This window comes from Gracilinanus agilis, chromosome 3, assembly GCF_016433145.1.
Source record: "Gracilinanus agilis isolate LMUSP501 chromosome 3, AgileGrace, whole genome shotgun sequence".
NCBI classification, from domain to species: domain Eukaryota; kingdom Metazoa; phylum Chordata; class Mammalia; order Didelphimorphia; family Didelphidae; genus Gracilinanus; species Gracilinanus agilis.
In genome coordinates, this window is record NC_058132.1 from 432099381 (window position 1) to 432111695 (window position 12315).

A 12315-nucleotide genomic window follows, 5' to 3' on the forward strand; every position below is an offset into this window, starting at 1 on the left:
CAGGTTCCTCATTTGGAGTACTAGATACCCTCTCAGGTCCTTCCCAGCTTTAATCTACAATTTGAAGGAAAGAAGATCTTTAAGTTTTAACTGTTGTTATTACTGCTACTTAAGCTATCTTATCTATTTTATTATCTATTAGAAGGCATTAGATGAAAGGTAAATTTATGAGCACATGTTTCCTAGGCTGGAGATAATTATATACTTAAAAAAATGAGACAACTAAAACAATTAGTTATGATTTAACTTAGCTAATATTCTCCTTCAAACCAAGTATGTAAATAGCTTCTCCAAAGGATCAAGCCTGAACTCAAAGATAACAGTAGGAAATTGCATTCAAAACTATATAAAAATTTAAATTTCAGAGTTCTTCTGAAAAGTAGTTAAATAAGTATCAAACACATACAATCTGTCTGGATTTTCCAAATCAATGAAAGTACAAACCTACGGCAGAGTTTTTTGACCAATCAACAAGAATTAAGCGATGTTAACCTAATATTAATCACTGGGAGAGAGGGTAAGAGAAAAGTAGTGTCAATAAACTAAATTAGGCAAAAAAAAGTCCTTCTCCACAAAGAAATTGCATTATGCCAAATCACCATGTAAGGCTATAGCTATACAATACAAAACTAATTCAATCAAAAACTCAACAATCATCCCTATACTTTTTGAAATACGATTCAACAACTATACTGAATTTTAGCCATCATAAAGCATATGTCCTATATAAGTAGATGAAAATTTGTTCCATTTAACATATTATTTTCTATATTTAATACTAACAACATATTTAAATAGAAAGGCCATAAAGTACAGAAGGGATGAAATGGAAGAAAAGTAAGGGGTGGAAGATCAAGTAAAGGGCAAGTGTATGGGGTGTTCAGGAAGGACTAGCATCTCTGATGGGAGGGCTTAACAAGCCCTTTTTTAGGGATGCTCATCCACTTTTGGTGTCCACCTTTCACCTAATTCATACCAGCAGATCCAAAAACTAGCATGCTCAGTGGCAACACTGATAAAACTGCCTCAATAGGTGGGCTAAGCCAGGTTATGGGTAACCAACAGACCTCAAAACCATTGGTCAATCAGGGGTGTGTCTACCTAAAGCATGTGAAGACTTCCCCTACCAGAATGGGAAGATTGAGAACAATTTATTCCAACAACCAGGAAAGTGGCTGAAGCAGACACTATGGAATACTTAAGACCTTGATCAGACATTGAAGATACTAAGGTTATCCACTGCATCCACAGCCATCTCCAGTTATCCTGACTCCTGAGTTGCCCCTGGACTTCAATGATTCTGGAAAAATGAGTGAGGCTGATGTCTTTGTACAAATATGCCTCAAATGAAACCAATTTATGAGTTGATTTTTGGTTGCCAAAATGGTGGAGTAAGAAACACTCAGAGCGCCCCCCTCAAATATCCTCCAAACAACCACAGAAGAACAAAAATACTTCAAAATGAATCCTGGAGCTACAGAAGAGGTGAAGCCAGAACAACCTAGAGAGAGAACAAGAAAGACTCATCTCACTGGGGTACAAGCAGAGGGAGCAAAGCCTCAGCAGAACTCAGAAATGATACAGCACAAGTGGTAGGGGAAGGAACATAGCCAGCTCAGTTCGGCCTCAGCAGGGTAAGAGTGGAAACCAACACAATACAGAATTGGCAACAGTGGGAGGAAAGTGGCCTTTCATAGTCCAGCTATAACAAAAGCCTAATGAGACCCAGCATGAGCAGCAATGGGAGGAACTCAGCCCAACAAAGTCTAACCTAGCTAAGATTGAGCAGAAACCAACTTAACTCAGTACAAAAAGCATCTAAACTGAAAACCTCCCCACAGCAGGCCAACAGGCCACCTCGAGGTGGTGGAGTGCTCAGTCTGGGACTGAGACAGCAGAGCTGACTCCAAGTACCATATAAGCTGGACAGTATTCCCTCCATCCCAGGAACAGAGGTAAGCTTCTTCTATTTGACAAAATCAACTGGAAAGATAAGCAAGTAAACAAAAAACAGAGAAAAAGACCAATGCTAGAAAAACATTTCAGCAAGAGAGATGACCAAAAGGTAACTCAGAAGACAGCAATACAAAAACAAAAATGTGTGAAGCCTCACAGGAAATTGTGAAAGGATGTCAATACCAAAATGAACTCCTGGAACACCTCCAAAAAAGATTAAAAAAACAAATAATAAGGTACTTAGAAGCAGAATTATAATAGAAAATGATGGAAAAAATCATCAGCCTAGAACAAAACCTTAGGAAAGCAGTTCCCTAAAAAAGGAAATACTGATACCTTAAACGGGAATATAATTTCCAAATAAATGAAGTACGAAGTCTCAAAAAAAATGAATCTTAAAAATTAGAATTGTACAAATGGAAGTTAATAACTTCATAAGACAGCATAAAACAATAAAACAAATTCAAAAGAATTTTTAATATAGAATAAAATCTTGAATCTCTCAAAAAATGACTGACCTGGAAAATAGATGCAGGAGAACTAATCTAAGAATCACTGTATTGCCTGAAAGCCATGACCAAAAAAAGACCCTGGACACCATAATTGAAGGAAATTATCAATGAAAATTGCCTTACTGTTCTTGAACAATAGGGGAAAATAGAAACTGAAAGAATTCATTGGTTATCTCTTGAAAGAAATCCCAAATTTTAAATTTTCAGGACTATTATAGCCAAATTCCATAACTTCCAAGCTAAGGAGAAAATACAAGCAGCCAGAAAAAATCTCAATTTAAATATTGTAGAATCACAGTCAGGATTACAAAGGACCTACATTAAAAAACCAGAAGGCATGGAAGATGATATTCCACAAAGCAAAGAATTTAGGCCTATAACCAAAAATGACCTATACAGCAAAACTGAGCATAATATTTCAGGAGAAGAAATGGGCATTTAACAAAATAGAGCACTTCTACACATTCCTAACAAAATAACATGAGATAAAAAGAACATTCAATGAGCATATTCAACACTCCAAAGAAGCATAAAAAGGAAAAAATTAAGAGAATCAGTGGGGTTAAAATCATCACATGCTTGCACAGAAACTGATAACTAGAAATTTTAAGATTTCTATGTTACAAGAGATATCTAAAGTATATACTTAGGGTAATCAAGGGAAACAATAGGGCTAAACTAATAACATCCCATGCATAGGAAAAGTGATAAATAGATACTTATAATATGAGATATATATAAGATACTTAAGATACTTTAATCAAGGAAAACAACAGTTTTAAACTGATTATATACTATTAAGGTGATAACTAAGATACTTAAGATATCTAACATACTTTCTATACCTAAGATACCTAAAAACTTGAGATACTTAAGGTGTTAAAGATACTTGGGAATTTTATCACTATTAAGACAATAAATAGGTGAATATGATGGATTTCTATTTTAAAATTTAAGGGATAATAAAGAGGAATATACTGAAAAAAGGGAAAAGGAAAGCTGGGGTAAATTATCACATGAGGTGTAGAACCCAGAAAGAGTCAGAATTAAAAATCCAGACTATTGTATAACATTACAGTGAAATAGGCTTGTCTGTAGGAATGCCTAACTTACAAGACCTTTGGCTTCCAGACCTCCCCGCCTTATCTGAAGGAATTTCTTCCAGACCTTCCCCCTTACCTGAAGGAATTCCTTCCAGACACCCCTGCTTATCTGGAGGGACCACTCACCTCCCAAACCTCTCCCCTGCTGGACCACCTACCTTGGAGACATCCCCCCTATCCCGCCCCCAGCTGCCTACCACTCTATAAATACCCAGCTCAGACACCGCTTGTGGTCACACATCAGATTTACGATGTGAGACCCTTGACAATAAAGTCCCTTTGCATCTTTCATTGGTGGTTCAGACTCAATTACTGGGATAATTCTTCGGGCACATCAGAGGTAGCATGAAAGAATACAGTAGAAGAGAAGATGAGAGGCAGGGATGGCAGCCAATGCTTGAACTGTACTTTCACTGGAATTGGCACAAAGTTAGAATAACATCTATACTCACTTAGGTACAGAAACCTATCTTGCTCAATAGGGAAGTAAGAAGAAGGGGGGGAACAAAACAAAGGGCAGGAAAGACAAAAGGGAGGTAGATAAACAGAAGTAAAAACATTTGGGAAAAGGGAAAGTTTGAGAGGAGAGAAAGAAAAACACAAGCAGGGGAAAAATAAGATGCAAGGAAACACAAAGTTAATAATTATGACTATGAATGTGAATGGGATGAACTCACCTATAAGATGTAAAAAAAGATAGCAGTGGATTAAAAGTCAAAACTCCACAATATTCTGTCTAGAAGAAATTCATTTAAAGCAGAGGAACACATCCAGAGTAAAAGTAAAGGATTGGAACAAACTCTACTATGCTTCAGCTAAAGTTAATAAAGCAGGGATAGCAATTAGATCTAAAGATAAAGCAGAAGTAAAAATTGAGATAAGGAAATGTTAGGATTAAAAATAATAAAGACTGATATGAATATAGAAATTAGTAGTTTAATTAAAGCCATGGTCATGCTGGTAAAATCATTAGACCACGAGCCGGTAAGAATTCAAAACTGCCACCTCCATTTTGTTACCTCTCGTCTCTCCCCGAGCCTGCTAGCCAAGAGGGCTTACTTTCGATTCTCCTCCCATTTAAACTGTCCTCTGCGTGGTGACGCAGGCATTCCCACGCCCAAAGAACCGGAACCGGAAACCCGTTGCACCACAGGAAATGTAGTTTGATAGTTCCCACGTGTCCATAGAAAATATATATATACTTTTAAATGGCATTTCCCAAATTCCAATTAACAGAAAGAAACTATATATTGATAAAGACAACGAAGTGATATTAATATTAAACATAAATGCACCAAGTAGCATAGCATCCAAATTCCTAAAAAAGAAACTACATGAATAACAAGAGGAAATAGACAATAAAGTAGAGAACTTTAATTAATTTAACTTTAAGTAGGTTAATACCTTCCCTTCTCAGAATTAGATAAATTAGATAAATCAAACCAAAACATAAACAAGAAATTAAGGAGGTAACTAGAATCTTAGAAAGTTAAGACTTCATAGAACTCTAGAGAAAATGGAATGGGAATAGAAAGGAATACACCTTTTTCTCTGTACTATATAGAACCTTCATAAAAACTGATCATATAACAAGATAAAAGGCTCACAAACAAATATAGAAAAGCAGAAATATTAGCATTTAAGACCATAATACTACAATAATTACACTAAAGAGCTGTAAGAAAAAATGAATAAAAATTAATTGGAAAAAACTAAATAACCTTAAACAATAAGTGGGTCAAAGAACAAATCACAGAAACTATCAACAATTTAATTAAAGAGAATGATAACAAGGAGACAACATACCAAAATTTTTAAGATGTAGCCAAAGAATTACTTAGGAGAAAATTTATCTAAGTGCACTTTCAATAAAGAAAGAGCAGTTCAGTGAATTGGGTATGTAACTGAAAAAAAAAATAGAAAAAGAAAAAATTAAGACCTCCCAATTAAATTATCAAATTAGAAATCCTAAAAATTAAAGGAAAAATTAATATAATTTAAAGTTAAGAAAGTCATCAAACTAATAAAGAAGATACGGAGTTGATTTTATGAAAAAAAATAAAACAAACTATTGATTAATTTCATTTTTAAAAAAGAAAAAAAAATTACTATTAGTAAAAATGAAAAAAACAAAATTACAACCAATGAAAAGGAAATTAAAGCAATTATTAGGAGTTATTTTGCTTAATTATGTCAATAAATCTGATAATCTAAATGAAACAGATGTGTATTTAAAGAAATAAAAATTGCCCAGATTAGCAGAAGAGAAAATAGGATACTTAAACACCTGAGAAAAAGAAATGAACAAGCTATCAATGAATTCGCTAAGAAAAAAAAAAAACCCTGGGCAAAATGGAGTCACAAGTGAATTCTACCAAACATTTAAAGAACAATTCTAACACTATATAAACTACGTGGAAAAAAAACAGCTGAGAGAAAAAAATTAATCAGGAAAAACAGAGACCTAGAAGAGAATTTAAGGATAAAAAAAAAATATGAAAGAAGATGGGTTAGTTGTACTGGATCTCAAACTATATTATAAAACAGAGACCATTGAAACAATCTGATACTGTTTAAGAAATTTATCCAAACTTTTAGAAATATTCACTATTTAACAAAAATTACTGTGAAAACTTGAAAATAGTATGGCAAAAATTAGGCATAAACCAATATCTCACAGCATAATAATGTCAAAATGGATCCATGATATAGAAACAAATTAGAAGAGCACAAAATAATTTACCTATAAGACAAAACAAAGACACAGAGAATATTATGTGATATTAAATAATTTCATTATATTTTTACTATATATATTAAATATATGTTATATATTCAAATATATAGAGAATTAAGTAAAATTCATAAGAATATAAAGCATTCTCCAATATTCAAGGATTCAAGAATATGATTACGCCATTCTCAAATGAAGAAATTAAAACTTTCTTTAGTCATATGTGCTATACAAGTGTGATGGCATCAGTGGCCTATATTTGTCACAGGCTTTCATTTTACTACAGGACTTAGCACTATGCTTACAATTACATTAGAAGTCAGTTTGGGTCAATCAGGTTAAGACAAAGAAAATTATAGTAGAAAAGCCTAGTAAAATATAATATGTATGAAGTCCAGGATAATATGGCACATACAGTACCTAATAATAACTAACATTTTATAATAATATAGCACTTTATATATGTTATTTCATCTGATGCTCACAAAATTCTGAGGAAGGTGCTATTTTACAGATGACATAACGGGCTAAAATAGGAAAAGTGATTTGTCCAGTGTTGCACAGTAAGAATCTAAGACAGGATACAAACTCAGATCTTCCTGACTCCAAATCTAGCATATCCAATGCACCACCTAACTTAATGCTTACAAACAAATTAGAAGAGTGGATAGGAAGGAATTTTAACTCAATCATTCCCTAGTCAAAGAGGCAATAAAGAAAACCAAGTTCTCCCCAACCAGTAAGTAGCTAATCTCAATCAGGATTTCAAACTCAAATAGGAATGGATCCTTTCATATAGACTTTGAAAACCATAAATTAACATTTTCTTTATTTTATTTATCTTGTCAAACATGTTCCAATTACATATTAGTTTGGCCCCCACTTTACTCAAGAGTTGGGCTAAGAGTCTGATTTTTCTGGTATAGAATGTGCTCAGCATATTTTTATATGTAGTTATCATTAACATATCACTTTTCTTCTTATAGTTCCTGGTATTATTCTATTCCTAATTCAGGATTCTTTGGTTTTTATGGCCTTACTTCCTATTTCTATAGTAATATACTGGGTTTTTTTCCCTTCTTCTGTATTGTCCTATTTTCAAAGTTGTTCCTACCTATATTAGCAGACTTTTTATGAGAAAAAAATTCATATACAACCATCAGCAGTTGAAAAGGAAAAAAAATTCCTACAGCTGTCTGATGCCTCAGAGTATGAACACAGAAATCAGATGAAAGAGGAGAAAAGACAGAGAGAAAAGATCAAGAGAAGGCTGGCTTTTTAAATACTGCAGACTAGCATTTACCTCACTTAATACTGGAAGTTTCATGCTCATTATGTTCTAAGGCCTATCCTGTTAAACAACTGCTTTATCATTTCCTCTCCCAGTTAAGTGTTAAGGCTTAAATACATTCTTCTTTTTTCTATTAAGTTATTATTTAAATCACCTTCACCTCATTCATTCACTCTAATGGGGAGAGGGGAGCAGGGAGAGAAGGAAGATAGGAAGGCAGGAAAAGAATGAAAAAGAATCTAAAATAAAAAGATTTCTCTAACAAGAAATAAAGACAATTCCTAGGTTTGGAGTAATAATATTGTCAGATAATAGCTTTCAAGATACAACATCAAGAATAGAAGTTCTCTGAAAAGAGTCACTGAATAAAATGTTTATCTCCATTTGTCACTAACATAATTTTGAGATCTTGAATATATCAAAACTAGTAAACTGGGTATCAACTTATTTATAACTTAAAATGTTAAAGAATTATGCAGCACAGTAAAGTAAATTTTATCTAAAGACATAGTAATATATTTTCACGAAGATCTTCATTTTGCAGTGTGACAGACAGATTTCTGCCAAACAAGTTAATTACAGAGTGATCCTTTTGCTAGGAATCAAGCACTAAAAAAAGATCCAAATCCAAAATGGTGATGTGTATACAGTGATAAAGATATATCATTAGGAAGAAAAATATGTTACAGTTTAGAGAAAACATGAGAATACCTGAATATATTCAAAATGGCTAGTAGCAGAAACCAACCCAAAGAAAACTTTTATCTTCATGAGAAATTTTGGGGCATTTTCTTTAAATTCTGTATAGATATTAAGCATACTTTCAAATAACATACCTTATTAATCCAGTGCCTAAAGTATTTATCATAAACTAAGGAAAATTGTGGTACACATTTGAAATGTATCCCTTCATGAAGTTCTTCATAAAGATTAATTTCTCAGTAGGTGATGTCACATGCTCCAGTCCAAACAAAACCAAATATTGAAGTCTGTGATTTTTTTTTTAAATTTTTAAATCCTAATATCTTTATTTATATATATATATATACATATATATACATATATATATCCTTCTGTATTAATTTCTTTATTTGTTATAGGGCTAGGCAATGGGGGTTAAGTGACTTGCCCAGGGTCACACAGCTGGGAAGTGTCTGAGGCCGGATTTGAACCTAGGACCTCCTGTCTCTAGGCCTGGCTCTCGATCCACTGAGCCATCCAGCTGCCCCCTGAAGTCTGTGATTTTAAAGAATTTTGAAAATGTGACAAGGTCTCTTGGCCATAACTGTTAAGAATTTAGAAGTCACTCTAAAGCAGTGGTTCCCAAACTTTTTTGGCCTATCGCCTCCTTTCCAAGAAAAAATATTACTTAGTGGCCCTGGAAATTAATTTTGTTTAATTTTAATAGGGATTAATAGGAAAGAGAAATGTACCTGTCGCCATCACCACTCCCCTGGATCGCTGCAGAACCCACCAGGGGGCAGTGGCACCCACTTTGGGAATCACTGCTCTAAAGTAACCTGATCTCAGAGGCAAAAGCCAAATAAGGTTGCTTGCTTGTAGAAACAATACATATTATAGTGCCCTGATGGCAAACCTATGACAAATATGTCAGTACTGACACACATAGCCATTTTCGATGACACGCAGCAGGTAGTTGGTAGTAGTAAGGCAAATCACTTCTGTGCTGTTGGTGTCATTCTTTTGTTAGACAACATAGCCAAAGTAATTTTTATCCAATAATATATGCTTTAAAAAATTTTAATTGGCCTCAGAGTACTCTTTCCAATATATGTTGCCTACTTGGTTGCTGAAATGACATAATCTTAAAGCCCTTCAACAACCTGTTGTATACGCCTAAAAAAAATCTCCACAAGGGGATGTATTTCTAGCTAGGAAGAATTTTTTTTTTCCACTTGGCCCCTCTCTTTTTTTTTTATTTTTTATTTTTAGAGTCTTAAGTGTGCCCAGAAATGAACCTATTTATAAAACCATTTCTATGCAACTGTCAATAGAATCACCTAAAATCATGATTTTGTAGACTATAATTAAAGGTTAATATAGTCTCATAAACATTCAAATGGTATAAAAAACACTAGTCTTAGAAGTCAAAAGATCTATAGTTTTAACATCTACGAAGTCCTTGAAGTCAATTTCTTCATCTCTAAATCTGGGCCTCTAGCTCTTGAGTTGCCTACCTCATAAACTCAGGCTAGAGTCTTCCAGGTCTCTGAGATTCATAAGGTTTATGTGCAATAGATTGTTTCTTCATTATACAGTGGAACCAGTACTGGATTTGGAATCATATAGTAGCAATGCTTAACTATACCTTTCATGACCCAAATCACTTAATCATTATGACTCTAAAATGAGAGGAGTGGGAGGAGCTCTATTATGACCAAGAAGTTCTCTCCCAAATCCAAATCTTTGATTTATGAACCTATACACACTTCCTTCTCCCTCTTTCTCCTCTATTCACCTCTCCTCTCTCTCAACTCCATTCCCTTTCTGGAATTCTCCCTAGCTGATTTTTTTCATGCTACAAACTTCCAGTCACAATGTAGTCCTTGCCAGTTCCTGGCATTTACTTGCCCAAGACATCATGAGAGGAAAACCAATGAGACGTGCTTTATCAAGACCTGTCCTTTCCCCCACTAAGGTGAACTACCTTTGATATAAGAATGATTCATGCCCTTACTAAACTATTAAACTAGGAAAAATGAAGACTGTAATGCTTAGCTAGATTTATAGGTTTATTTATATACACCTTTCATAGGACTAATGACCCCTTTCATGACCTCCAGCTTTCTCATGTCACAGCATGAAGAACATAATCCCTAAGGAGGCAACAACCCTTCCTGGTGGTATTTTTGAATGCCCATTCCCATTTGTCTTTGATTGTGCTGTCAGACTCCCCATTCTTGATTGTCCCTACCTGTACCTGAAACTCTCATGCCTTCCCTTGTATAAGTTAAAATTACACCTATAATAAAGTTCTATTACTTTTAGCATTCCTTGGACAGTAAGCCTCTTCCCCAAAAACTCTATCAAAAAGCAGTTCAAATGGGCTGAGTCAAAAATTTATGGTTAATATGTTTTATTCACATTTGCTTTGAATGACTTGGTTATTTCCAAAAACAGAACCCAACCTACGTTCCTTACCATCAACCTAGCAATAACTACCTAGTTATGTCTAAGATGTTGCAAATATTTTACATTCAGATATTACAGGAAATTTAGAAAAGGCCAAATCAAAGTGTCTCACCATTGACTTTGATAGTGTGATAATTAGATTAAGTCTGCACTGCCCATCTTTAGATTTAATCACCAAAGGTGAGAGTACTTATAATAGAAGTCCCATGAATCAGCCCAATCTAAGTTCAATTGCATTTTAAATTCTAGATTTACTGGGTTTCCTACTTTCCTACACTGCTCTAGACTCAAAGAGATAACTTTAGAACACTGAAGTAGTAAGCCAAGGGCACTTATATTGAGCAATAGGGGTATTAGTTCAATGAGAGTGCTATGATTTTTCCCTTGTTCCAAACAGAAGGAAACTCTTTAAGGGAATACTTTTTTTTTTTAACTTAGGAATAACAAAAATATAAATTTGTAGGGACCCTGAAATGTCTGGATACAGAATATTAAGTATTAAAACAAGAAATTGACATTAATAAAAATGGTATTTCTGGTCTTGAAATGCTCTCTCCAGTGCTGGAGTAAAAGCATTAGAGTTCAATTTAACATATAGGATTAGAGGAAAAGAATGCTGCAAAACAACTAATTTAGTAGAAGAGGAAAGGGGAAGGAAAATGTACTTTTGAAGTACTGCTCTCTGGAAGGGGACGGGATTGTGTCGCCCAGAAGAAAAGCTTACAAAGTAGAAGGCTCCAGGCAGCAACAGGATTCCCCAAAGCACCAGAAACCTGCATTCGGTGTACCAAAGTCAGTCTTACTAGTGACAGTAACCTAGAACTCCGCCTCACGTAAAAGCTCCACTTGCTCAGAGCCCAGCCCACCACGAGATACCAGCCAATCTCAAGGTGCACAGAAGGAAACTAGAAGATAAAGATTCGTGGCCAGCCGAGGCCCCCACCCACAGCCCTCTTGGCCCCTTCAGACAAGTAACGGAAGTACTCTTCTCCCCCCACCCCTCCTCAGAGGTACCCAGCCGTCCGGTCAATCAGCCGGCCCGTCAGTCCAAAGGCTAAGGCGGGGAAGATGAAGGAAACCGGAAGGGGGGAGTTAGAGCCTACGGATTAAAAAAGGGGGCATCGGAGGTGGGGCGGTACCTCCGCTGGAAGTCTCCTGCGTAGGGCTTCAGATAGGGGTCAATCTCCAGGAGCCGGGACAGTCCAGGAACATCTGCTAACGCAGCCGCCAAAGCCGTCTCAGCGCAGCCCGCCGGAGCCGCCATTTTCCGCTGCAGCCCTGAGCAGCCGAGGCCCGAGAGGGTCGAGTAGAGCCAGAGCCGAGATCTGACAAGGGAGGAGCCAGAGTAGAAAACCCTTAGCACTCAGTAGCACCAACCCAGTGCTTTTTATATTCGGTGCTACTAGCCACCCGCCCACCCCGTTTCCTTCTCTGCCCCACCCCACCCAGAGAGAGGGAGGAGCGAGACCTTGATTGACCCGCAGCCCTCGGACAGGTGCTTTGGCTGGCAGTCTGCCCAGCTCTCTCTTACGGAATCTAACTGTGCATTCTCAGGAGCCAGGATTT

At 35.8% G+C, this 12315-nt stretch overlaps 1 protein-coding gene across 1 annotated transcript in view; it reads right to left on the reverse strand.

Annotated features, from left to right (window-relative positions):
* GBE1 (1,4-alpha-glucan branching enzyme 1) overlaps positions 1-12050 on the reverse strand; it is a 372788-nt gene extending 360738 nt beyond the window's left edge. The window contains exon 1 of the mRNA XM_044670326.1: positions 11889-12050. Coding sequence (XP_044526261.1) covers positions 11889-12013 — 125 coding nt within the window. The 5' untranslated portion in view covers positions 12014-12050. The remainder of the gene's footprint in view (positions 1-11888) is intronic.
* Between the last annotated feature and the right edge of the window lie 265 nt (positions 12051-12315).